Below are 26417 nucleotides of genomic sequence, written 5' to 3'. Positions count from 1 at the left end.
TGGGGGGTTTGGGTCGTCAAAATACTGCTCTCCCATACGAACTTGTGCACCATAGGGAAAAGGCTGCGATGCGCATTTACTATCACGCTTGCAGGCACCACGTATGCCAAGCATTAACCCCTTCCTGACAGTGACGCACGTGACGATTTATTTGCAATTCTACGACTTCTAATCAGGTGTGTCCAGATGTCATACACTCAGTCACTGTGTCGAAAGAAATGCGAGCGGATCGTGTCTGAGGAAAACAAGACTTTAGTAGACCTTCCCGACTTGCACCGCGGCAAAAGGTTGTCTTGGTAATTTCCGTATCAGAGAGCTTAGGAAGAGTCGTTCTTCGCCGCTTACAGTACGAATATGCTTGGCGGAGTTTTAGGTGGCGTTCCGGTGGCTGAGCCCCTGAAGCTTTCAGCACCCGAAAGCGGGTCTCAAGCGAGTCTTAAGCACCGCAGTGCTTCCTCGCGACTCTGCAGAGAAAATACCTCCAGCTGCGTAGGAAGAGGTGCTTACCATCCCTCACCTTAGGTGACGCCACGCAGAGCAAGAAAAACCACAGGCTTTATCTCCATCTCAGAAAGCGAAGGAACACGCAAGGATGAATGTGGTCCATCTCAATTGCACGGGTCAGATCGGATTGAGGGCTTTTATGCGGGAACCTAGGGAGCTTCGCAGCAATTATTGGATTGCGACATTAGGTTGACGGTGGGTCAGGGTTGAATTGTCCTTCTCCACCACTTCTGCTACGCTCAATATGGGGCTCGTTGTCTTGCCCTCACCCGGGTTTCTCCTTGTTCTCTCCCCGCTTCCCTCGGCGGCCAAAATAGTCGCTTTATACTTTTGCTGTATGCTATGAACGGTTGTGATGCGAGGCCGTAAGCACGCGTGAGTTATCAAACAAGATCAGCGTCCAGTTAACCGCTAATTTGGACGCTCCAGCTCGGCCGTTGCTCCACCCCGCACACGCGTCCCTGCGGGTAAACAGCGTCCGAGTAGGGAGCCCCAAACTGCCGCTCAACGCCAGCAGCATCACACAAGAAGGTCTGGCCAGGACGAGCTGTTGGAAGCGCAGTTCGACCCGGACAAAATTCTTCGCAGGCCTAGAAAGAACAGAGCCAGCGTGCCCAAAGTCTCTGACAACAACGACGGACAAACGCTAGAAGACGTAGGCCCTGGTGCCCCTGGCCTTAGGAGCCCATTGATAAGAACCACTGGCTATCAGGCCGTAGACTCTCGAGACAGCACGTACTCTGTCGAAGAGGACTCTTTAGGATCTTGGTACAGGAATGTCGGATACCTGTCCGCCTTGGATGAATCCGCAATCGACGTGTTAGAGCAGGTCTTACCGCTGGTCATCATGGTCGAAATCAAGAAATCACTCCATAAGTCGAAGGGAGATCGAGCTATGGGACTCAATGATAGGAACGTGCGGTTAGACCCGTGTCTGCCAACTGACCCCTTCCTTGCGGTGTTTCACAATATGAAGCCCCTCCAGGAATCCAATTCCAGCGTCAACTTGCCGGACCTACCTGAAAAGGTGAAGAAATACCATGTCGACGAGTGGAGGCTGGATCTCGAGAAGGCTATCAAGGACGAGGTTGAGGCGACCTTTCAGCGGACTGTAATGATGTCTATGTTGGACCGATTTCGATTGATGTACAATCTGAGGGATGGCCATCGATCCGTCCTAGATTTTGCCGTCGAGAGCTTCTGGAACTGTCCCTTCATGCCGACACGGGCCCTGAAGAAAGACAAGCCAGACCGCCAGCGCATGCTCTCACGCCCCAGACCTGACATATCCATTGCCTTTCATCTGCGGTCTATCATTGAGGATGGACTCATGGGCGCGATTCCGGAAGCTACAAAAAGAATTATGATCTACGAGGCCCAAGATGGCACTCGCACGCAGCGCGCCTTCCATTTCTTGATGATCGAGGCCAAGAACGCAGACAAAACATCAACCGACAAAGATGGCCAGCTGCAAAGTCTGAATAGTGCCAGCCAGTCCCTCCATTGCTTGTATGAATTCTTCAACGAAGCAGATAGGCAGGAAGTGGAATGTGAAAAATCTTGTTGCGCGCGAGACCCCTCAACCATCACAAACAATGCTGGAGGCCGAGACCCTTCCTCTGCTGGGGATGACACCTTTGTGGGCCGATTCTTCAAAGAAGTCAGGGTTTTCACGGCGGTCCCAACTGGCAGAGCCATCACAATTCGAGTGCACCGGGCTTGCCCTGCATCCAAACCCCCCTTCCCTTCTCACGAAGGCCGGCCCCCTTTTCAGCTCATGATCCTTCCCAATTACCCGCTTCAGTTTGAGTACAACGAACTTATCCAGCTTACGAACGACGACTTCAGCAGAGGAAGGCTTGTGGACATGTTCAAGAAGATCATGGTCGATTATGGCATCGGCAAGCTCCGCCCGCTGCTGCAGAAAGCTGCCACGGCAATCGCGACAAAGTTCTACAACTGGGAGGAAGAGCAAGGGACGCAGTATGTGCTAGGCATGCGGCATTACTCACACGGGCAGACTGCTCCTCCGGCTAGCAGACCGGCCTCTCAAGCAGTCAGCCAAGGCACCCGATGGTCTTCAGTATCGGCCACGTCAAGCTCTCGACCGCCGAGCCCAACCCGTCGATTGAGTGCCTCGACTAATTCGCCGGTACCCCACTTCTCCCCCACGGATATTCGACTAGAGCCACCAAAGAAGAGAAGGAGAAAGCGCTAAGGCAATGACACGTCTGCGAATTTCGGATATAATTTTCAGCCTAGTACCTGAAATTGGGGTCGCACTTTATTGTTGTCAACCGCTAAGGTGTAGGTCGGAAGTAGGCCAGTCACGACACGTGATCCATCGGTGCATGAGAAATGGCAGTTTAGGCAAAGCCACGGATCTCTGAACTTTGATTTCCATTTGCATTGACTTACTAATAAGTTTCGAAACATATTCATTACATCAGCCGGAATAAGATCTCATATTTTTCTACTTAGTTGTTGAAGCATCTCTAAGATGATTTGTTTAAGCACTTAACGGAGCTCGCTATTGATATTTGAATATGACCCGTGAGCTCCCTGTAGCGCTTCACCGGCTAAAAATAGCTAGTAGATGCTTGCTACCTAGCTAGTCACTCGAAGCCACTCGTCTAGCGCTGAACTTGAAGTCGGCCGGATTCCACCCTGAGTTTTTGCTGGACTTAATTTCTGATCTACAGAATAATTGGTTGTATGGAATTTGGTCTGCAATTACAACCCCGGCCAAGCTGACGCTCTCATATTCGCATCAACTTGAAACAAAAATTTGAAGAGAACATTTGGCATAGCAAGATGGGTCTATCTATATCGAAGGTTAATAATGCCCAACCTCACGCCGACTTCCACTTGAATGCAACAAAGCTGGACGTGGAGAGCGCAAAATTGTCCTAGGAGATCGAGTGCTGGGAAGAGACTTACCGGGAACGCTTCCTCCGAAGGCTCATAATTCCCTCCTTCAGGCTGGACTCGAACATAAACCCCTGGTTGACGTTTGACCCGCTCTGGGGATTGGTCGGCAAGCCGGTCGTACGCAAACTTGGACCGGAGGATGTGGAACGCGGGATTATATGCAGGTATCGTGTTGATGATTGCTCTGCACGAAATATTAGACCAACACCGGAGCCATTGAGTGCGGAACTCAAAGTGAGGACAAGACAGGAATTGGTTCATTCTTTCGACCGGGGATTGGAAGCTTCTGTCCGGCTACACGTCAGGCGTCTTTGGCTCGCGGAGTGGAATCGCTTAAGCTTCAGCTCTATCCCCGTCGCTGTCTCCTATCTGAACGATGGCGATGCTTTGCCCCCCGGGCTATTTAGAAAGGATTTTCTTGGCATCGACATACTGAGTAAAGTCACTGCCGTTTATTTCGAGCCAGGTTTCATGCAGTGTTTTGGCATCCATGGTTGGGAGGACGACGATGAGAGCCCGCGCCCCTGGCCATTTTATGGCAATGGCTGTGGTTATATAGCAAGAGCTAAGCTGGCAGCGTGGCGGGAGGGCCACCACCAAAATGGGGAGCTGGAAAACAGGCAACAGTACCGCTGGCTTGCAAACGCAGTCGCGCTGGAAGGACACCCTGGCCCACGTGGTGCTATAGATGATACTATACGCACTCACAAGATGATTTGTGAAGAGCTGCAAAACCTACAGAATAAGCCGATCAGTTCCGAAGATCCATATACGTGGGTCGAGCATGGTTTTGAGATGGGGCCCATATACCGATTCGTGATTATCGTTCTCGACAGACAGCTAGCGTTGGAACATGGACGAGGCAAAGACGAAGCCGAAACATGCGATATTCTTTTCGAACGATGCAGTGTTCTGCTTGTCTGTACTGGGGATGAAAACCACCTAAGTGCGCCTATTGACTTATCGACGCTGACCGCTGCGGGACTGGCCCTACCGCTTGCTCGGAGCGAGGCAGCGCTGATCAATCCAGTGGGTACGCAGCAGGTCGTTCGGGTACGGCTGCGCACGGCGCTGCGCTTTGTCATGGATCTTGAGAGGCGCGAGATCAACGCCTCATCGCGTCTCACAGCCCGGAGGAATGTTCTCGACGCGGGCATGTTGCGCGAGGCGGAGAGCTGGGCTGGAGACGCAATTGCTCATGCTGAAAGTCATGGCAGCATCAATCACGATCCTGACACATGGGGAGCCGTCCGCCTGGCACAAGCGCACCTTTACGGAGATCGTTGTGGGCTCGAGGAGGAACCGATCGAAGACTCTCTCCCCCGAGTTCACCATTGGTAATGCAAGTGGATTATCCGAGAAGGAACACCACTTGCTTCTTAACGCAGTTATGTGTATATGGAGAGTCACTGTTAACAGGGTTTCGGTGTGCAATAAGTTAAGCGGATGTCACTTTAAAATAGTTTTCTTGCTTATAGGCTTTATTCACCTTCCGGGCACGGCAAACTTGGCGGCGAGAGCTTTCAGCAGCTAGTGAGCTGAACCGAAAAGCTAAACCGCCTGGGGACTTGCTCGGCCGAAGGCCTGACTACTCGTCGACCCCACATTCCAATTTGCCTCATATATAACCTACGTAAGAGCTCTCCCTCCGTGATGATCGTTTGATTTTTTGTCTGTTTCCCTACCGTCTCCGAGATCACTTGACCACGGCAAAATTATCCACCTCTAAGCCTTCCTCAAAATAGTTCCGAGCATTCACAATGTGGGGCATGAAGGCTTCTGAGACGCCGGGAAGTGGCCGTATTGTCAAGGTGGGAATTATAGGGTTCGTTCTGGGCTGTTCATACTTTGGCATCGGATTGCATGCTAAATGATCTCAGATGCGGCTTGGTTACGCAGACCATTCATGTGCCCTGTATGAACTCGTTATCCCACCTTTTCCATGTCACATACCTCTACGATGTCTCTGAGGATGCTACGAAACACAGTCTGGAGAAGCTCGCTGGCAACTCGAAACCCAAGACCACCAGAAACGTCGAGGAACTATGCAATGCGCCCGAAGTCGACCTGGTACTGATAGCAAGCAATCATGCCTTCCATGCGTCCCAGGCATTACTTGCGCTGCAGGCCAACAAGCACGTCTTCATCGAGAAGCCAATTGCCTTGACCTTGCAAGATACGGACCGCATCATCGCTGCGGACAAGGCCGCAGGCGGTGGGAAAACCATGATCGGCTACATGAGGAGGTATGCCGCGGCATTTGTCGACGCGGTGAAGGAGGTCGGGACCATTGAACAAGTACGTTACGCTCGCGTCCGGGACATCATCGGGCCTAACTCCATCTTCGTGGGACAATCTGGCACATTCCCAAGGACCTTCACAGACTACCGCGACGAAGACTCCGAAGCGCTGCGTAGGAAGACGGCCGAGGACATACGGCAAGCTCTTCAGACCGAGCTTGGGGTTGCCATCACGCCGCAGACGGATTTCATGTGGCACACGCTTTCGATGCTCGGCTCACACGACCTGAGCGCCATGCGGGAGATCTTGGGCATGCCAAAGGGTGTCGTAGGGTTCTCCCCATGTGCGACTACTGGCTCGCCGTTCTGGAGGTAGTAGTCATTCTAGGGCCGAGCGATACCAGAACTGCAGGTAACCAGACTGATCATGAATAGTGCGATATTCCAATACCCGAACTTCGCCGTCGCATACGAGTCCGGTGTCGATCAGGTGGCCCGGTTCGACGCGTCGATAGAGGTCTTTGGCGACACAAAGACCGTCAAGGTGTGCATAGATACCCCGTTCGTCAGAGGCCTGCCGACGACGATGGTCGTCAAGGAGACCCTGCCGGACGGATCGTATCGGGAGTCCACCACCCGGCGGACATATGAAGACCCTTTCATGCTCGAGCTGCAGGAGATGTACAAATGGGTCACGGAGGGAAAGGTCCCCAAGACAACCCCGGCTGATGCTCGACATGATCTCGAGATCTTGGGAATGCTTATGAAAGCTATTGCAGTATGATAATTAGATGCGAATGACAGCAATCATATATCGTCCACCTGATCTAGGCCCTGGGAACCAAGTCGGTTCATCCATGCGGTTGAGAATTCATGGACGTCATCACTGGTCGCGAATTCGAATGTAAAAGTGCCCAACCACTTCAAGGGGAATTGTTGATGTAGTATTGGTAGCGTGCTTCATTGCACGGCCCGCGCGTGTGACTCAACCGGCGACCGCGGCTTCCTAGCGCCTTCCTAGCCATCCAAAATGGACTCGACACAGTACCATAAGAGATCGTAAAATATATTTTATCAGCGAAGTAGCTCAACAGACCGGCTATATATTGCCAATAGACTTGAAATCTATCGAACTAGTCCTCGGACACTTCGCTTTTGTAGATAGGTCTTAGGTTCGAGCCCACAATGGCCTTGCTTTCTTTTTCTTTCTTTTTTTCTTGTTCTTTCACCATTCTCTTGTCCGAGATCCACTTATGGTCTCTGTTTGTCCCGAATGTAGTCTGTGGATTGCATGCTCACAAGATCTAGAAAGATTCACCATTACTGCGGAATCGAAATACGTTGACTGCCCTACGATGTCTGATATTGCGGTACTTCTCGGTTGACACTTTTCAATTGATACACACATGAGGGTAAATGCACACCTTTTGCAGTGTGAACAACACATAGAGATTTATCACCGGATACATAGAGTCAAGCAACCAGAAGGCGAGTGTCACCTCAAACAGAGGCTTGCCTGAAAAGGTAGCATTTGACACAAGCTTGACTACTGCTGCAAATCAACTCTATGTGTGCTAGCTAAAAAACTATAATAACTAATCGCCACATTGGCTATTCAGCAGTATATAAGAGCCGTACTGTTACAGCATTGACACCTTAGAGAAGAACATGCGCTATAACGTAACTGGATTAATTTCATTAATCTCTTAGTACTGGTTACACTTTATATAAATCTTACTTTTTTTATTTGTATTTAATTTTATTTAAATATTAATTGTTTTTATTCAATTTTATTTTAATAATTTAGTGTATTTCTTTTTCTATTATTAAGCTGTATATTAGCTAGCTTGCGCTTAGTTTCAAATTAACCACTAGCTTTATTTTCATTAAGATTATAATATTAATGCTTATTTAAGTAAATCTAAACACTGTTGTCAAGGATATAGCTGCATGCATAACATACCAAGCTTTGTTAATTCTAGACCCAAGGCGAGAAGGGCGGCTTCATTGCTCGATTGAATGGTAGACGAGATAGTGATGGATTAAAGTCACGGGGTTTCTTTGATTCGCAGTGGCTTAGCGAATTGTGCTGGCATGCAGGTCACTCAGCCTTAGTTCCAATCTCAAAAGCAGACAGCATAGAAGCATCGACATGCAGGCGAAAGCCAGAACAAATTGTAATGTATCTATATTTGAACATCTGTAGTGGAACCCTCCCTCCCAGCTTGAACCAATGTTAGTCGAGTGATTATTTCGTGCCCCCCACCACGCCACTCATCTGTCCAGAGCCAGCCATACATGCGAATTATCCACTCAAAAACAGAGGAGACCGGTCAATAACATCTGAGTATTCGGCTCATGTGTGGCTGCATCCGACCAACGAATGGTATGATGCTGCGCCTAGCCACGAGGTCTCCTCAATCTCCGTCAGCCCAAATCCAGGAGGTGTCACACATTTGCAGCAGCTTAAAGCCCTACCGAGTCTGCGAGTTTGCCGAGCCTTATACTCAGAGATTTTCCCGCATGAATATCGCCGATGAGAACAAACAAGAGAATGTACATATGAGGCGGAACTATTTATGTTTTTAGGTGCTGAGCGCGCTTGGCAGATGGTGAGTTGGTAGGCAGTGGGGGTGGCTTACTGGGATGCAGATAGAGTGTTTACCAGCTTTGCCAGAAAACGCCTCTAATTCATGAGGAGGAAATCTTTTAAGTTGATAGGAGAGTTGAAAATAAACTCCATCTACAGTTATCGTCACCCTACCTTGGCACGATCGCAGAAAATCTTGCGAACATGTTCGACTGCCCCCCCTCCCTCCCCGGGGAGCGTCGTATCAACAGAAAGGTCATTATATGCAATTAAGTTGCTAGTCGGCCTTCTATTTTTAATTTCCCCCTCTGCACTAACAGATATTTTGCAGTTGCTACTATAAAGCCTCTGCGGTAGCCTCATGGAGGGGGATACTGGCTGTGCACAAATCTTTCAGCGTGGCTGGAAGGTTGGGAGAACAGCAGCTCGGAAATTTGATTCTGATGCACTGCATCTGCAATGAATGATGCCACAGGAGTTCAGCCATTGTGTATGGTCATCATCAGTTCTCTACCCAGGTTGCAATGCATTTGTGATGTGAAGACGCATTCGAATATGATGTTGATTGATGCCACTTCACGCCGAGGGATGCAGGACCTGTGTAACACTAGGCGCACATCTTCCTAGAATAGGCTCAAGGTATGAATACAGCTCCCAGTACAACGACCTGGGCCCCTCAATTCTGTTACTTCAGAACTCCCGAGGGTGTCTGGCCTAGCTTATCAACATAAAGTAATTATCGTGATCTTGGAAGCACTGTGTTACAACCGTAGAGCCTGATCGAGATATTGACTGTGGTCCCAGGATTCATTCTAAACAAAGGATTTAATGATGAGGATAAATTGTTATATAAATTATTGACCCTGTTTGAAAAGACCTTGCAAGTCCTGGATATTTTATTCTCATCGAGCTCCTTCCAATGTTTGCTATCTTAAAACCCCACTGCTTTCATGGTAGAGCCTTGCTTCCACTACATTAAGGTGCTAGTTTTTCTTCTACTAAGCATCATAGGACTCTACTCTTACAACACAGTCTTTCTGTAATAGTCACCATATATGTTGACTCCTTTGAACCAGCCTTATTGCTGCATGACTTCTAAGAAGCCTATTTGAAAAGCAATGGGCAATCTCCAAAGGCATCAGCCGAACATCAGACGATTTTAACCTCCGTCGGGATCACCCCTGTCATCCCCGTAGATCAATCAAAGCGCCTGGATGCAATCGCATCTCTCGGCACGGCCGCGATGCCGGGTGGATGCACGCGGGGAGGGACCGGCCAGGCACACATACATGTACGTACAGTACTTTCTCCTCACCAGCACCTCAGCACAGCCTAGCAGAGCGCGACGCTGTCGTCCTGCGTGAAGAAACACTATCACGCCCGGCGCCCGCGATCATCACCTACGCTGCAACATAGCCCCCATCGCGCACATGCGGCACAAAGCACCCTCCGGAACATTCCTCCCTGACAAGCTGGCCGGGTCGTGGCTGGGCGTAGGGCCAAACCGCATCTAGAAGAGGATGCAGGAGAGGCAATCGGGGTCTCAAAGGCGAATTTTGCCTTTTGCAGCGGTAGTGACGGTATTCAAGTAAGCAAATGAATGGTCGCCCGCACGGAAACCTTCGGCCGGTGAAGGGCAGTTGACGTGTGGTTCAGCTGCACGGATGTACCCTTCTTCGAATGTTTTAGATCAAAAAGAAATACCTCACTGCACATTGTTTGCTACACTTCAAATCAGACCGTACTTTTACACCTGGCCTATAGTAGTATTGTCATGGCATATGCACTCATGGAGACTTTGCACTGTCAATGGACACATAGTCAATATCATCAATCTCGACCTAGTGAACAATTTGCGAATGATTCACCATTATCCGGCCACTTACTTGGGCAGGCGGCCAAAATCCGAGTTACTTCGTTAAAGTCTACGTGGGACATAAAGAGTACACCTTGGCAGAGCGGAGCATCTCCATGCGAAGTCTCATGGATCCGTCTCCTTGTAGAAGTGTCACCTGGGTGGTATGCGATCTCAAGGTGTCTCCACAAACAAGGCTGGAATGAAATCACTTTAATCGATACATTTCGCTCCTCCTGTCTCGTGTGTGCCAAGTCATTCGCGTAAACATGGCGTCTGCTTAGGCCCATGGGCACCGATGCTCTACCGCCGAGTCTAATTTGCCTAACATCTAGCATGCAACTGTTCAGCTACACTATAGACAAGTATCTCATAAACTTCCAGACAAAGCCTATCGAAATTCACTCTCCCGATACTCACTATCATGATGCGGCCCCTTTCGTGGAAAACCCTAGGCAGCATGCCGACGGCCACAAATCTGTGCAAGCGTCCCGCGTTACTGATTTGCGGTGTACAAGACATCCAGTGAAGCACCACCAAATTGAACACCCCCGAGGATGGACTGCGGATGAATATGGCATGATGTGCGGAAGACGTGGGAGATGGCAGGGGACCTCGCCGTCCCTCTCCTCTAGGGCGAGTTCGTCTGGGCCAACGACTTCAACTCCATCGTTCCGAGGACCGCCCTGGTGGATGCCAAACCAAGCAGCACCAAGGTACATCGTGTCATAGGCTCTCCACACTCCCGTGGCATATTGAGAACTTCAGAGAATAATGCTGATCATTATAGCCCCGGGTGTCGGGCTGACACCTTTCTACACCTCTGCCAAAGTCCTAGGGTACTTATCCAGTACCTATGCAAGTAAATAAAACTACGGTCAGAAATGATCACAAACACAATTGCACCGGCTTTGCTCCCTGATAACTATAAAGAGTGGCATATTTGAGTTGGTCGGTGTCAATGCTAGCCCTATTGTATCTAATAGAACAAGCCCAAGAGAAGCAAACAGTGAAAAGAGCTCAACCAGAGAAGAGTCAAACCATCCCACGAAAAACCCCACGGAAAGAAAGACATTGTGACACTATTCTGTGCATCCAGCCGCAAAGATGGCAGCGTCATCTATTTCTTAAGTGCACGTAGGGTTGTCCCCAGCGCACCACTTATCGGTGTCACAGCACGCGAAGGACGAGATCTTTTTCTGCCAATTGTCGCTGTCTTTGCAGACATGATGGAAGTCCTCAATATACCCATCCCTCATGTCAGTGTGGTCTCCGTTGCAGTCGTCCTGCCTATATTCAAAGACATGACGTTAGCAGAGGTACTTTCCAAGAAAGTATGCTTCACTTACGCCCAAAAGACACAGTGGCCGCCATCAATTTGGGCTGAGTGAGTCTGGTCGTTTTCGTCCAAATCGACGTTCTCTGCAAAGCACATAGCCCGTTAGACCGAAAACCAATGGTACGGTGATTCCATGTTCGACACTTACGGCACACGCCATTGACAAGAGTGACTTCCTTGCAATTGCCGTTCAGGGCTGTCTCGCTGCAATACTTGACGTTGATTGCAGCAGCTGAACCAGCCAGAGTGGCCGCGACGAGGGAGGTGATAAGAGTCAATTGCATTGTGTAGGATAGGGCAGGACTTTTCAAATGGATACAAGTGAGTTCGATGATGCAGGTGCAGTGTTGTTTGAATGAGATAGATGCTCTCCACGATTCGAGCGCGAAGAGCGTGTCTCTTATAGTTGTTCTTTCACTGAGCGATCGAATGACGACTCTGTCTCTCGGTGACCATCATCACTTGAGCATCGTGATCCTCGTCATTGAGCTGAGTCTTCCGAGATGCTCACTAAGATGCCTGAGTAAGAGCATCGCTCAACCATCCGGATATCTCTTGTGAGCCATGGAGGCATGCCTGTCGAGACACAATGTGCGAAGTCTCTCACATAATCATTACCAAAATTCAGATTCATTAGCAGAACGGCTGAGTTATCTACCGGGCGATGATCAACAGACGTACAGTCATCTACTTCCTTCAGGTGATTGAACTCCGCAGATCCGTCAGCACCCCTGGATGTTTCCGGGACATGATCATCGCAACGGAAGTCGGTGAGTTGATGAGATTAAGCTCAATACGAAGCTTTCGATCGTTCAGCTGGTGCGCATATGCTGATGTCAATTCGAGCCCCGCGGGCGGCCATCATCGCCGCCGTGACTTTGGACCGTGTATGTATGTGTTTACACGGAGGAAGAAACACCTCGCCCCAACAGCCCCCTGGGAATTCCATTGGGCCAATGTGAAAGAACTTGCACCAGCCTGCCAGATCCATCGCTAATGCCCACTTGGAAATGATTGCCATGGCCTCAAAAACACCGGCATCAACACCAGTCTCACGCGTAATTCAGTTGCGCAGCTCGACGGAAACCAGACTGTGTACACCATACTTCAGCAGTCTTCCGGTATCAACATCGCTTTCTGTAATCACAGTCAGCTTTGAAAGGCTCTCAACCATTGTGCCAGTGATGAGGTCTGTTGTCACCACTACACCTTTGGCGCCGCAGTGACTCAGCTCCTCACTCAGCGAGATGGTGTTGCCGCCGTCGCGACTCGAGTTGGCCTGACTCTGGCTGCACAGCCCTGGAATTTGGGCGTATTTGATCCAATCCCAGCTGTACAAGTATGAGTTATGTGGCAAACCACAGGCGATCTGGGAGGGTACAGGGGTACATGTGACTCCCTGTGCACGAATAATACCTACACACCAAATTTTGTATAAGAGTTCTGGCGGGGGCTATACTGACTCTAAATATGGATAATTCTATTCTTAGCATGACTAGTTTATGATTTTCAAGCTTGTAGTAGCTCCTGGAGTACTGTGGATACACTTCGGCTGAGACCAAGACTGGACGGGTTTCGCAAGGAATCTTGAAATACTTTTCGAGAAGATGTGTCCTTTTGCAACACAAAGGTTATTCTTTTAAAACTTGGACTGTGTTTCCGGACTGGGCCACACTAACCCATCGGGTTGGACAGTCTCTGATGCCGTACTGTGCGCACGCTTGTCGCTCGACCAATGTCCAATACACGATCCTGTGAAGTTATCCACCCAAAATTGGCTAGTATCTAGTATATATTCTACATCAGCGTTGGGATAGGTTGATGCAATCCCAAATGCATTGCCTGTAAGTTCTGGATCAACATAAATATAGTTGAGATTTCCTAGCGCGCATGCCCAGTAATTGCTATTAAACCCAGCAGTAATTGTCCAACCACTGTAAGGTGTTTTTTATGTTTTAAGGCTGAAGACAATAAGTGTAACCATTAGACCCATTAATATAGCGGAATAAATTTTGTACCAGGTTGCCGAAATACAGGGGAAAATAGTGGAAGTTGTTATCCCTCTCGCGAAGTAGTAACTAATAACTACTAATAAAGGCGCGAGGATTAGGTGGTATAAGAGGACGCTGCCCCTCCTGGGTATGAGGGTTACTAAACACCTATCATTATATACTTTAACTGTATTTATTTAATTATAGCTATTCTACTAATTAATTATAAAAGGCTCTCAGCTTTCTACTAATTTAAGTTACTTAAAAGGTATTTTTTTAACTTTAAATTATTTTATTATATTTTTAAACTTCTTCAATAATATCTTATAATTAATCTTTAATTTAATGTTCTTTTAAATTTTAACTTTTTTAAAATAAATCTTATAAGTTCTAAATATAATTATAAATATATAAATTATATTGAATAATATAAGCTTTAAGCTATTAAAACCTAGTATTATTAATATTTCTGACTATATCTATAAATTATAATTAGTATTCATTTCTATTACTATCCGTGACAACTCTGTTAGCTCATTAGAACTACATTCAAGGCACCAGGGCGTGGCCGTCTTACCAGTAGTTTCAGTCTCGGCCGATTGATTATTTTCACGTGATCTTAGTGGAAGGCAGGCTAAATGATTGTCTTCAAATGGTCTTAAGATGCAGATGAGTAACAGATTGATTGTTCGGTTAGAGTAGAGACAGATCTTGTACGTGTATTGTGTGATCTGAGAGATAGCACCTTTATATTTGTCCATTCTAGGCAATTTGTGCTCATGTGAAGACCTGAGTTATATGGCAAAGGCATCTTAATAATATTAAGCTAGGTTAAACTAATGATTAAAGATAATATTAGCTTAGATAACTTCAGCCTTATTAATTTTATCTCTAATAGCTTAACAGATTATTAATAATATTAATATAAATAGTTGACTGTAAACCAATATTAGTAATTTTAATATAAAATAGTAAATTTTTATAGAATACTAATTTATAAAAGATTAAATAATTACTATTTAAAGCCTTATATCGCGAATGTAACTATAATTACCTATAGCATATATTGTCTCTTATCCCTCTAGGACTGCCATTGTCATTCCGGCTTAGTAGAGGAACTCAAAGAATACAAATAGTCTATAAGAGGACGCAGAACAGGTAGCTGAGGCTCTGCACGGAGCTTGCTATAAAGATGGACCCGAAGGTATGAAGCAGCAACATCATCCAGGCCGTGAGCATGAGGAGGAAGAAGATGGACTGAAATATCTTGCTGGGCAGATATAACGTTGCACGGTAGTAATGTATGTTTGAAGCTGGCTTTTTAGGTTGTTTGAGGAGGCTGTTCAGGGACAGCCTTCTAAGGCTGCTTAGAGCTAGGACCTGGTCTTGTGGCGTAAAGGAGAAGTGGTTGGTTAGCTATAGTGCTGTGAATAGCTGATATAGTCTGAGTATAGCTAGGGGGCTGAATATGATGTTAACTGTGGCGATAAAGGGTCCTTATGTATTTGAGTTACCTTTTAAGATATAGATCGCTTGAAGTTTTTATAGTATAATAATTAATCTAATTCCCAGGCAGCTGCCACAGGCATTGTTATCGCCGCCGCCTCACCCAGCTTCCTCCTGCTCGCCGACACTCTTAGGGCCGGTTTCGCCGCGAAGCAAGCTCCTCGACCTGTGGGATAAGTAATTGTGGGATACCCAGATGTGGGATAATCAGTTGTAGGATAACCAGATGTGGGACGTTCGTCATGTTGCTTCGCTCTTCCAGATATCAACGCCGAAATCAAATAATGAATGAAGCAATTGCACATACTTCATGCTACCAGGGGCCAAGATAGATATGGAGCATTTATATTGCCAGGTTCCCTAGGAAAGGTCTGCATGATTGTGACGTCAATTCAGGAAATTTCGGGACATTCAAATAAGAAAGACATGAGATGGACTTGCGATGTTGATTGCTCTATTCTGAGGGGGGGAGAGGGGGCACTTACCTAGGCACACGCGGGCATGCGCCCACTTTCCAACGTAAATCGTTGGCATGAGCTACAATACTAAGTAAGCGTAATGATGAAATCAAATGACTCAAAGCCGCCGACGGCATCAAAATGCAAACTATCAATCTTCTTCCCTGCAAACTTGTCAGCGTATTCGTCCAGCATCTTCTGCACCCCATTCACGAATGGGGTCGTGGTTAGCAGCAATTGAAAGGCAGGGTCCGTACGCTTGACCGTGAGCTCGTCGAACTCATCTTTTTCCATCATATCGTAAACGACCTCCATCTGTCTCCGAAGATTGTCCTCGACAACGTTTGAATACTCGATACGTTTGAGAGTCTTGAGATCACGACCCTCGACGTCGGTCCAAAACGACACGATTTGATCTCGTAGATTCAATTTCTGCCCCTTGGGCCGAAGATCGTTCTGCGTATTGAAGGCGCGGGGGATCTTGAGCAGACTATTGTCGTCGTTGACGGTGAAAGTAGTGATAGGCACATCGGGGGACTCCGCTTTGGGGTGGTAAATGTTGCAATGTCTCCCAGGGCCGGAGAAGGGAACGTTTCTGAAGCCTCTTGCATTAGGCTCAACGACGTATCCCCAAGCAGCCAAATTCTGAACCTGCTTCGCCATATTTGTTCTCAGTGGTTGTTGTTGTGATAGCAATGTAAGTTGTTCCTGCGTTGGCAGTGTTGATAGTTTGAGTAGGCGTTTGAGATTGAGGTGGAGACTGCAGGAGTTTGACTTATTTATATGTTCAACGAATCGGCCTGGAAATAAGAGAGGTCTGATATTCAAAGTTCAGTGCGGATGGTCTGAACGGAAAACGAACAATGCGTTTGTTAGCAACACAATAGCGTTGTCCTCGGTCAGTGTTCTTTATCTCTTGTGTTGAATTGTTCTGCAAGACTGCCATATATAATGCCACTGTATGAAACAAGACAGATTTCTTTGATCTACTTGTAATAAGGACGCCCTAGTCTCAACACAATGCGATTATTCCCGCAGATGTCTCAACCGGCGTTCTTAGAAGACTACAATAGCATTATGTGGTGCCAAAAGCTAAGGTTCATTTCGACTACCTAGAGGTGTTGCCTATGTGGCACTAAAAACGACGTAACTCTTGAGAGAAACATTAGAATCTGCACGCAAGTTCAGACTGCACGAGTGATTCATTGAAATGTTAGATTTTCTTTCTGTCTGTCAATACTAATGTGAACAGACACTATGGAATCTCATCAATTGGCAACAATCTACTTGGTTTCGTCCAGGTACGAAGTGTACCAGCGTATGATATAATTTATAGATATGTAGTAATTGGTTAGCGGATAAAAGTGGGCAAGTAGTGGCCGTGTCAAGCTGCCTGTGTTACTGGAGCCATGAGTACAATCTCTTCATTCTTAGCAATCGTCTAGGTGTACTAAACGAACTGATGCTAGTCGCCAGATGCCTATAGATTCAGGCATTCTCACGGTCTGCGGCCATACTCTGTGAATGCTGTTGATAATGCAGAAAGACGGCCTATAAGTAATGTCGCAATTATAGTCGCAGAACATTTGAGGTGGAAGGCGAAAAAATGGGCCTCTAAGGCCAAGATTATCTTATAACTTTACATTTCCTCATCTCACTCCCTTTGGGGACCGACACCTACGGTGTGACAAGATCCCGGGCCGTCATGCTAATCTAATCTGGATGTTGGCCGCATGACAGGGCGGCGGGTGGCCGCAGCTAATACAGTATAGACTGCATCCTTCTTCAATGGCCGTTTTGCCGCCATTCTGACTCTACCCCAATGTTTGCAAGCTTGGTAGTTCACAGTGGATGGGAGAGATCCCCTGTCTTTGTCGCACACTCCCGCACCTCTTTGGCTCTCCCACTTGAGCGCGACCATGCAGACCTCATTACCACCACTAGACGCCGCATGGGATCCAACCTTAGAGACCGACGACGGCGACGAGTACTGCTGGACGCCGTTACAGCTCGCCGCGAGAGGCGGCGAAGTGGAAAAGATCAGAAGAATCCTTGCTGCTGACCCGGCTGCCATCAACGAGCCATCGCGCGGTTACTATGGCCAGACTGCCATCCAAGCTGCATGCATGCACGGCCACCTACACGCCGTGCAGATGCTCGTTGACGCCGGCGCGGATATCCATTTCTGCGGTGGCAACAATTTCCAGCGGAATGCGCTGCAGATCGCCTGCGGCCAGGGAAGCGAGGAGATTGTTGAAGTCCTGCTGAGGGCGGGGGCAAAGGTCAACGAGGTGTCATCAGCACCAGAAACTCACATGAGAGTGTCGCATGCTTCGTCAGTGGCTGTGGCGCGGTACAACGGAAGAACGGCTCTGCAGGCTGCATCGGAGCGAGGGCATATGGACCTGGTCCGACGACTGCTGGAGCTGGGCGCTGATGTACACGCTCCGCCGTCACCAACGGCAGGTTATACTGCACTACAAGCGGCAGCCGGCGGCGGCTACGTTGCAATAGTGAAGCTTCTCCTCGAGCACGGGGCTGACATCAATGGTGCTTCCGCGAAGTGCAAAGGCTACACTGCTCTTCAGGGAGCTTGCCTGGGAGGTCACCTTGAGATTGTCGACCTCTTTCTTCAGAAAGGCGCTGATGTTCACGCGTTGGGCGGGACCTACGGAGACGGAATGGCTCTACATGCCGCTGCTGAAAAGGGCCATGTAGATGTTATTATGCGTCTACTGGCAGCTGGTGCTGATGTGAATGCTTGTAGTCTCAGGAGAGGCAGACGGCAGACTGCGCTTCAAAGCGCCGCGGTCGGAGGTCATGACAAAGCAATACAACTTCTCAGAGACAATGGTGCTATGGGAAGGACTGGAGGGGGAAGATTCTTATTTTCCTGAAGCTTGTCTTCTGGGAGACCCTGCGACGGTCTATCATAGTGCTTATTGCACAAAATTTGAAGAATCATCTCAGGCCACAGGGCGACCTAACAAGCAGGCCCCTTCTGGTGAATATTCGCAGCTTCCATCCTGATTGGAATATGATACAAATATGTGCTCCACAGCACAAGTATATGTATCACACGCAGCAGTTGAAACTAGATGAAAAGCCAAACTCGAAAATTGTTCTATCGTATTCACATTTCTAGCATTTCTATGATTGACAAAGGTCTACGCAACAACCCTCCCAATCTCCTTCCCGACGACCCTCTCGCTGTCAAGGACCAATGGACCACCTCCTGCTCCACTAGCATCCAGCGAGACAGTGACCCTCCTTCTGTCCGCAACAACCCGCACCGTCTCACCCAGGTTCCTGTAGTCCGTCTCACAGTGCCCAATGATGGCAGGGCTCTTCCTTCCCTGAACCTGACTGTGGCCATGGCCGTGCCCCTCGCCGCCATTGGTCTCTGTGGGACTGCTGCTTTCCCTGACTTCGACACTAGGATACGGCAAGTAGCCCTCCCGGAGCGGGATAAGCACGAGTGGGATGTCAGCCTCGTTGATTGGCGAGGAGCTTATCAGATCGCCGTCCTCGTTGGTAGAGGCGGAGGCAGGGATGACGAAGTGGCCCTTCTTCCTCCCGCCGACGAGCCATGTGTCCCCGGGCGCTGTGACCTCGTAGCTGAACTCGTCTCCGGAAGCCTCTTCGGCAGATGTGCCAGCCCTGTTGGCGGTATCGAGTCTGCCTGTGTCCCAGACGCGTGTCCACTTGAGGTGCAACGTCGCCGGGAGTAATTGGTTGACGCAGACCACTGGTGCTTCGAGCTCGTCTGCAGGCTCGACAAGAGATGGGACGGGTCGTTGTAGGCGAATGTCGGCGGTATGGACAACCGGTATAGATGGCACGTCGACAGGGATGAGAATCGACTGCTGTTGTGTAGAGTCAACTTGTCGCATTGCTGGGATCTTTGGGGTTTTCCCTGTCCAGTTGACGATGAACCGGGCTAGAAGTGTTGGGATGCTTTCTCCAGTAGGTGTTGTGCCCAGGCCATAGAACTGCTTCTGCCACTTTGCCTCCGTCAGAAAGCTCAGAGGTAGCTCGCCCAGCGTCGCAGACCTCTCAAGGTCATAAGCCGTGAGATCGCTTTTCACCCGCTCCAATACGCTAGCGACGATGAGCCTGCTGTACTTCCACCATTCAGTGCCCTTCAATGCAGCCGTCAGTGAGTCACGGATATTATCCCGGATCTCATCCAGCAGGACGCTATAGGACAGCTTCAAGTACATGGTCTTATTCGTGTTAGGACCAATTCTGGATCCAGGAATACGATTAATGCGGTAGATGAGGCTGGCCGGTTGCTTTGGGAAAATGACGACTGGATTCGCAGGTGGCACTCCGAAACGAGACTCAAAGATATCAGATTGAATGAGCTCTGACTTGAAAAGCCGGAGTGGACTGTGTGATGCCGTGGACACAGTGAAACGAGAAAACAGGGCAGCATGCTTGAACACATCCTGCACATTGACCCCCAACTTCAGGGCCAGTGATATTGATGGCGTTTTGGACAGGGTGAACGTTCCCCGGGAGGTCGTGTATTTGACCTCGACTTTTACCGCGATGTTTGGAACGTCCTGCTCGGTGGTGAATGGAATCCGGGCCTTGACTGAGGACCTGGCCGACAGTGATGCGAAGACAAAGAGGCCCGGCTCAGACGATGGCGGCTGCTTGTGCTCCTCATCACCGAGTATTTGAGCCTCCGCTGTGAGAAGTCGGAGTCCCCCGGTCGCAGAACGAACGCGTATTTCACACGTCTCTACCTCATTCCATCCTGTCGTCAATTCCAGGTCCATCGCAAAGTTCCGATCAAGTTGTGTTACCATCGACGGCTCGACTCGCAAGTCAAGCGTGTCGGCACGTTGATACAATGACACATAAGGGTTCCTCAGATTCACCGCATCACGCTCGACAGGCTGGAAAGCCTGCCGCTCGAGACTGAGCTTCAAGGGCCCGCTGTTCAACTGGACCCGGTCGACCTCATACGTACCTGGGCTCATTGCCATGCATCGTAGGGAAATCTTATTCCGCCCAGGACTCAATTCCAGCTTTTCGCTGCTTTCGAGCCACATCTCGCGTCCACCAGTGGTGATAATCCGCAGAAAAGCCTTGTCCACAGGCAGCGTATCAGCAAGAACGCTCCGTAGCACAAGGGTCAAGCTGAAGCTGTCTTGATCATCATCGTATGCCGGTGTGCCCTCGACCTCAATATGGGTGAAGAAATTCTGAAGGGAATGCTTAACCTCCTTGTCGAAAGATTTGGCAGCAGCTAGAAAGTCTGGTAGAAAACCCTTGAAAACCTCGTTCTCTGCATATTCCTTGGCCGTTTTCTGGCTTACTTTGATCGAGCCCCTTTCCTCGATCCTATCCTTTTCCGAGTTTGCCGCTTTTGAAAGTAACTTGAGCATCACTCGGACATATACGTCATTCCTCTTCAGTTCTCGTAGACACTTCGAGTACATGACAAGCATAGACAGCTCGAGTAAGCTCCAGCCACTCTCTCCGTAGAACGGTGTCGTCCGGAGGAAGTATGATGCTGCGGCGGAGTAGTCTTCCAGGTAGTATTTCATGACAGCAAGGTCCGCCATGTTCGCCAAGACAGAATGTGTGTGGCCCGCGACAGTATAGTGACGCAACGATTTGTCTGTGAGCATTTCGTACAAGCGGTAAAAGTCCTCCTTGGTGTCAAGAGCCGTCCGAAGCAGCTTGTTGTCGATCCCTGCAAGGGTGAGTTCTGATGAAGGATCTGAGAATGGCGTCTTCACGGGCCCTGAGGGACTGGGCGGCAGGTCATCGTCAAGGCTGACATCCTCCATATCCTGCAATCCGGTTTCTCCTATCACTGGCGCAGAAGACCACCCATCGCTCCAGCCTCGTTTCTTGCCGCACTCCTCGAGTATATTCCTTGACAAGGCATAAAGTTCAGCTCTCCTAGCGGCTAAATCTTCCTGCCCGGCTTTTTGTTGTTTTTGATTTATTGTATCCTGCACATCAGCCGCGCTCGCTCTGCGATTGCCAGGGCCGGGGAATATGTTGGGACTAGGCAGGGGCGGCAAGCGACCATCCCCTGTTGTTGAAACTCTGAGAGAAGTTGTCCTCGCAGGATGCATCATCGTCTTGGGCTCTGGCATCGACTCTCTGGACTTCTGCTCTGGTTCATCGCTAGTGGGAGACGTGGTCGCTGGGGGAACGGGCAAGGCCTTAGTAGATGTCTGTGCAAGGATTTGTTGTGCTATCGAGAATGCGAAAGAGGCAACGATATTCTCGGCCACCTCTGATACCAGGTTCTCGTAGGGTATCGTGGTCTTGGGCGTCACACCGCCAGCCTCGAGCTTGCGTTGTTCCGCCAAGGCCGCGATTACATCCCGGCGCATGACCTGAGAGACAGCAGGTATGAATTCGAGGGTGCGCTTGCATATTTCTGCGAGCATAGAAAGATTCTCGGACTCGTCCGCTGGCTGAGGCGGTGGCGCCCGTGGCGCGACGCCATGTAGAATGGATTCCTGCTGTTCTTTGACTTTGGCCAGCAGCTCTTCCCTTGTAGACCAAGCGTTACCCAGGCGGAGAAGCAAAGCGATCTGGCGTGCGAATATGTAGCACCTGAAATCGAATATCGAGACATTGTTTGCTAGGATGAGCTCTCGATAGGGCTTCTTGATGACAGAGATGGGAATGTCGTCGAACTTCTCGGCAGGTTCCTGTTCCTTGGTAGACTGCAGATCCACGGTTTCTTCATCTTCGAATTCCATGGTCCCTGAGCTCGCGGCCGCCACTGCCATTTGCGCGATCTTCTTGAGTTCCGGGGTGTGCGAGAGCAATGAGCCTCCATGAGCCTCCGCAATGTCTGCGACGGCCTGTTCCTGTATTATCGTGTCCAACCCGACACTTAATTCGTCATATCCGACAAGAGCGTCGTCCACCAGCCCTACACTCTCAAAGCCCCTTGCTAACCCTTCCTTCAGAATAAAGAAGGTGCAGAAGTTCCAGCCGGGTAGGCTTCTCTGGGCATCCTTTTCCTTGATGTCTTCCTCGTACTGGCTGACCCTCATGTCGAAGCTCGACAAGATCAGTCTCTTCAACTTATCGATGAGATCGGCCCACGCAACTTTGGCATCTTCCTCTGTCTCCATGTAGCCCGTGGGCACGGCGGGCACAACTCTGGGAAGGAGATCGTAGGGCACATCGTTGATACCGATGCGGATCTGCGCTATCCTATCGACATTTGCCTTGGAAGAGCTTCCAAAGTCACTCTTGAGCCTTTCTAGAAGTGGTGTAGTATTTTTGCCCCATCTAGATGTAGTCTTTGTAACTGGCAACGCATTAGAGCTGCCGTCAGCGCCTCTGTCGCCTCCGCTGCCGGTCGTCCTAGGCTGGGTAGCGGCCACGGTGTTTGGCACGACGACATGTATAATCAATAATTCGCATGCATCATGGTTCTCGGAAGGCGTCCGCGTGTCTTTCTTGCTGTTGGTCGTTGAGGCCGGTGTAGCGTGCTCTTTGAGCCAGTCGCGTATCTCAGAGCGCACTGTTGATTTGTACTGGTCGTTATCATCGCACCGCACGAACAGCACCTTGAGGTATGGTGTGCGCCGCAAGCCTGGTATCTGGTGCCGTCTAACATTTGCAGCGGAAGGGCCGTAGCCGGGCGAGTATGGCTTGGATGGGAATGCATCTTCAGGGTCGGCAGTTAGTCTGTTGCCGCCTGCAACAGACTGTGTCTGGAAGCCATCCTCCCCGCCAGCGCCCAAGGAAGGTGTTATGGAAGGCTGCCTCTGCTTCGGGGCTTTGGCGGCGGCGAGGGCGTCGACGAGCTCGACATGGAGGGTTTCGATAGATCGCAGAGGGCCAGCGTGCGATTGCCAGTGTAGGTTGTGCAGGGGGAGTCGTGGTATCAGCCCGGGGGCAAGGAGCTTGTAGACGTCGTGAGGGTCAAAATAATCGACTGGGTGGCACGTGTCAGCATCAGGAGCAGCAACGACGCCAACGACCTTGGCGATCGAAGGGGAGCGAGTGGGAGTGTGAGCGTTGTTTACCTGTGACCTTGGAGGTCGAGAAGGGCTGTTCCATGCTGCACAGCTGTCATGGACAGTCACATTGCTGTCGCATCCAATATGCAGGGCCAGCTCAGCAATGCATCGCTGACTCTTGGGCCTTGAGTCTTGCAGTTGGTCGTTGCGCCACGCTGTGCTGCCGTACCTGGATTACCTTAACAAGGAGAGGATGCAACGACGTTGATACGATGCGATGCGATGTCCTAAACCAGGCCTCGGGAACCAGGACCCCTGAGTGAGACGGCCCCACCTGAAGCTCCAAGAAACGCCAGCTGAGAACAGAAGGCGGTCAGGCACCCACCATGTCAAACGGTTGGCTGCTGTTATCGATGCCGTTTCACAACCAACAGCTCCTACTGCGACAAAACCAGTACGCTACATCTGCGACCGCTGTCTTCTTCATGGTTTAACCAATGTCATTCTCAAAGCTTATTTATTTCACCTATGGCTTTAAAACCGCTGTTGAGAGTGTCTTTGCACCAAGTTCCCAAGAGTTCTTTTGCCTCGCAGACCTACTTTAAATGGCCTGGACGAAGACCTCGTGATTCCTGGTGTTGGAAGCACAGTCGTCATGCTAGACACATGATGGGTACAAAGAGACATTTTGTGCTGTCTTGCTCTCAAGATCCTCTGACCTCGACTTTCAATAGAGCCGGGAGTAATGACTTAACCAATTCAAGCGCACTGGAAGGTCTCTGCTGGATGTATCGAAGGCGTGTGAACCGTACCGCCCAAACAATGACTCTATCCCACCATTGACCACAGCTCAAGAGAACATGATCCGGCTCATAACGAAGTCCTACACAGTCCATATTTCTCTGTAGACACCCGCCACACCTCAATGGTATCGTAAAGCCCTTGCAGTCTCACCAATGCCCCCGTCAGTACCAAAACATGCATCCAGTTATGGCTCTGCCCGAGAAGATCGAACGTCTTCGGATACCATCTCTCTGGAACCCTGGCCGCATATACAGCTGCTCCAGAGAAGTTGATCAACGCCAATCCGAGAAAGGACTTGAGGCCCATCATTTCCTCAAGCTCGGATTCGAAACGCAGGAGGCCATGCGCCACTGGACCGAAGAGGCTTGCCCCGAGGAAGCAGTACATGAGGAACCTGGTCGTCCGATATTCTGGCTGGCGAAACTTGGGCCTGAGAGTGAATACTGCACAGCCAAGCCCGGTCGTAGTGAGAAATCCAAAATAGATGTTGCGCAGGGCTTGGTGACAGTAGAATGCGAAATATGTCCCAGACATGCCAGTCCCCCACATCACGAGGACAATGCCTAGATGATCCAGCTCGTTCCCGAATTTGTGCACGCCTGGGCTGTGGTCTGAAAACGTATGGTAGAAGGTGGATAGGATAAAGCAGACGGAGACGCAGAGCTGATACAATGCGATGGCGAGGACGTCTTGCCTTGGAGGGGTCTGGGGAGATTTGGATACATTGACATGATGCAACAAATTCGCAATGAACCAAAGGGCGCCTAGCATATGTGACCAGATATTTGCTAGAATATCTCAGTCTGGTGGCTTGTTGTATGAATTGGAAGTTAAAGCAAGAACAGCCTACCAGTTTCATTGTGCGCTGCAAGAATGCTCCGTATTGATTTGGGGTATGAAAAGGAGGCTGGACTATCGAGCGAGGCTGTCGTCAGATCTATCGATGACACGTTTGACAGGTTGGGGAAGTCGCTACCGATAGCCTGTCAAGATAAATTCATTGTCCCTAGACAACATTCAGCATTTGTTCGGACAATATGAGAATTGTGCATGTTGAATACCTCTGCCACGGCACTGCGTTGCAGGAAGTCAGCGACGCGTATACAATAGCCAAGGTGGATGAACATAATTACAGATATCCTTCCATTCCAGCAACCTTCCGCTCCCCCGTCCTTGGGGTTGGTTCGACATAACAAGAGGAGATAATTGATTTTAGTTCAAAGAGGATGACATCTCGCTGGAAAGTCACAATCAGAAGGAGTAGAAGGAAGGCGATGAGGTTGGAATCAATCTTTGGAAGCGGCCGAGGTTCAATGTTTGACGTTGGTAGCACGTTGCATTACACAGTACATCAGCGCCGGCGGCTGTAGTGGTCGATTGGTCATTGTGGTGGGAGCCTGAGTCTAATTGGAGAGCTCATTATCAGCAACAGACCCCGGCGATGCGAATTCCGGTTTGGCCCCCACGGCCGCCCAAGCTTGACACAGGAGCGTCACCAACATTCCCAGCTGCATCCACACATCTTTAGCAGGATGCAGGCGTGTGTATGATGATTTCGTGTTCACTTGTCCAACCGACCACTGTGAGCTTTGCCCAATACATGGATTCGAAGGCGTCGCATTTCAACCCAGTCAAGAGGAATGCGCCGCTGAATTGCGAGCCACACGGCAAAAAGAAAAAGGGACAGCCTTTTTTGAGCGGCGTCCACAGGTCGACGACAAACGGCCGGTGACTGCGGACGTCAAGGAAATAGAGGAGAAGAGATGGGCACTCGTGCAGGCAGCGCTCGAGACAAATCCGGGCCTGTTCAAGGATAGAGTCCTCCTGTCTCATCAGGTTGAATTCCACCTGCATGCATCTACGTCCCGAACAGTTGGTGGCCGACCACATCCAAAACTGGCCATCGAATGATTTGCTTCGTAGCGTGGGCGGTCTCGTTGTGGGCATGGTACTGTGGCTTGCAAACTTCTGCTACGGTGGTATACATGCAGCCGCATGGAATGACTATTTCCCGACCAGTGTCGAGAAGTGGATATGGCGCGCCTCTGCTTCGTACATCGGTTTCTGCGGCGGGCTTTGGGTTGTTCTCAATTTCGTAGTGACAAAATACCCCCGGCTGAACAGCTTTTGGGAGCATTGGATGGATGGGGAGAAGTCATGGTTGCAAAGCGTTGGGCTTGGAATTGTTGTATTCCTGTGTGGCTTTAGTCTGATTCTGGCTCGGGTGTTCATCGTGCTGGA

General features: G+C 49.6%; 8 protein-coding genes across 8 annotated transcripts; 4 read left to right on the top strand and 4 right to left on the bottom strand.

Moving 5' to 3' along the window:
* Positions 1-748: 748 nt before the first annotated feature.
* On the top strand, positions 749-2649 carry J7T55_015213 (uncharacterized protein; the record flags this gene model as incomplete). The annotated part of the gene is made up of 4 exons (XM_053139427.1): positions 749-839; positions 934-986; positions 1046-2487; positions 2562-2649. The coding sequence occupies 4 exons, from the start codon at positions 749-751 to the stop codon at positions 2647-2649; spliced, it is 1674 nt and encodes a 557-aa protein (XP_052996941.1).
* A 1257-nt stretch (positions 2650-3906) lies between these two features.
* Positions 3907-4776, top strand: J7T55_015212 (uncharacterized protein; the record flags this gene model as incomplete). Its single annotated transcript, XM_053139426.1, has 1 exon — positions 3907-4776. The coding sequence occupies one exon, from the start codon at positions 3907-3909 to the stop codon at positions 4774-4776; it is 870 nt and encodes a 289-aa protein (XP_052996940.1).
* A 419-nt stretch (positions 4777-5195) lies between these two features.
* J7T55_015211 (uncharacterized protein) lies at positions 5196-6459 on the top strand (the record flags this gene model as incomplete). Its single annotated transcript, XM_053139425.1, has 3 exons — positions 5196-5260; positions 5316-6047; positions 6111-6459. 3 exons carry the CDS (start codon positions 5196-5198, stop codon positions 6457-6459), a joined length of 1146 nt encoding a protein of 381 aa, XP_052996939.1.
* A 4788-nt stretch (positions 6460-11247) lies between these two features.
* Positions 11248-11743, bottom strand: J7T55_015210 (uncharacterized protein; the record flags this gene model as incomplete). Its single annotated transcript, XM_053139424.1, has 3 exons — positions 11248-11410; positions 11470-11542; positions 11608-11743. 3 exons carry the CDS (start codon positions 11741-11743, stop codon positions 11248-11250), a joined length of 372 nt encoding a protein of 123 aa, XP_052996938.1.
* A 779-nt stretch (positions 11744-12522) lies between these two features.
* J7T55_015209 (polyketide synthase 37) lies at positions 12523-13142 on the bottom strand (the record flags this gene model as incomplete). The annotated part of the gene is made up of 2 exons (XM_053139423.1): positions 12523-12758; positions 13139-13142. 2 exons carry the CDS (start codon positions 13140-13142, stop codon positions 12523-12525), a joined length of 240 nt encoding a protein of 79 aa, XP_052996937.1.
* Positions 13143-15501: 2359 nt separating this feature from the next.
* Positions 15502-16077, bottom strand: J7T55_015208 (uncharacterized protein; the record flags this gene model as incomplete). The annotated part of the gene is made up of 1 exon (XM_053139421.1): positions 15502-16077. The coding sequence occupies one exon, from the start codon at positions 16075-16077 to the stop codon at positions 15502-15504; it is 576 nt and encodes a 191-aa protein (XP_052996936.1).
* A 1256-nt stretch (positions 16078-17333) lies between these two features.
* Positions 17334-18311, top strand: J7T55_015207 (uncharacterized protein; the record flags this gene model as incomplete). The annotated part of the gene is made up of 1 exon (XM_053139420.1): positions 17334-18311. The coding sequence occupies one exon, from the start codon at positions 17334-17336 to the stop codon at positions 18309-18311; it is 978 nt and encodes a 325-aa protein (XP_052996935.1).
* Positions 18312-18581: 270 nt separating this feature from the next.
* J7T55_015206 (uncharacterized protein) lies at positions 18582-25035 on the bottom strand (the record flags this gene model as incomplete). The annotated part of the gene is made up of 4 exons (XM_053139419.1): positions 18582-23347; positions 23439-23481; positions 24327-24881; positions 25027-25035. The coding sequence occupies 4 exons, from the start codon at positions 25033-25035 to the stop codon at positions 18582-18584; spliced, it is 5373 nt and encodes a 1790-aa protein (XP_052996934.1).
* Positions 25036-26417: the final 1382 nt, after the last annotated feature.

Source organism: Diaporthe amygdali (assembly GCF_026229845.1).
Source record: "Diaporthe amygdali strain CAA958 chromosome Unknown NODE_5_length_1802954_cov_64_987939, whole genome shotgun sequence".
Classification (NCBI taxonomy): domain Eukaryota; kingdom Fungi; phylum Ascomycota; class Sordariomycetes; order Diaporthales; family Diaporthaceae; genus Diaporthe; species Diaporthe amygdali.
The sequence above is the reverse complement of the archived record's forward strand: the minus strand, read 5'-3'. Positions and strand labels throughout refer to the sequence as shown.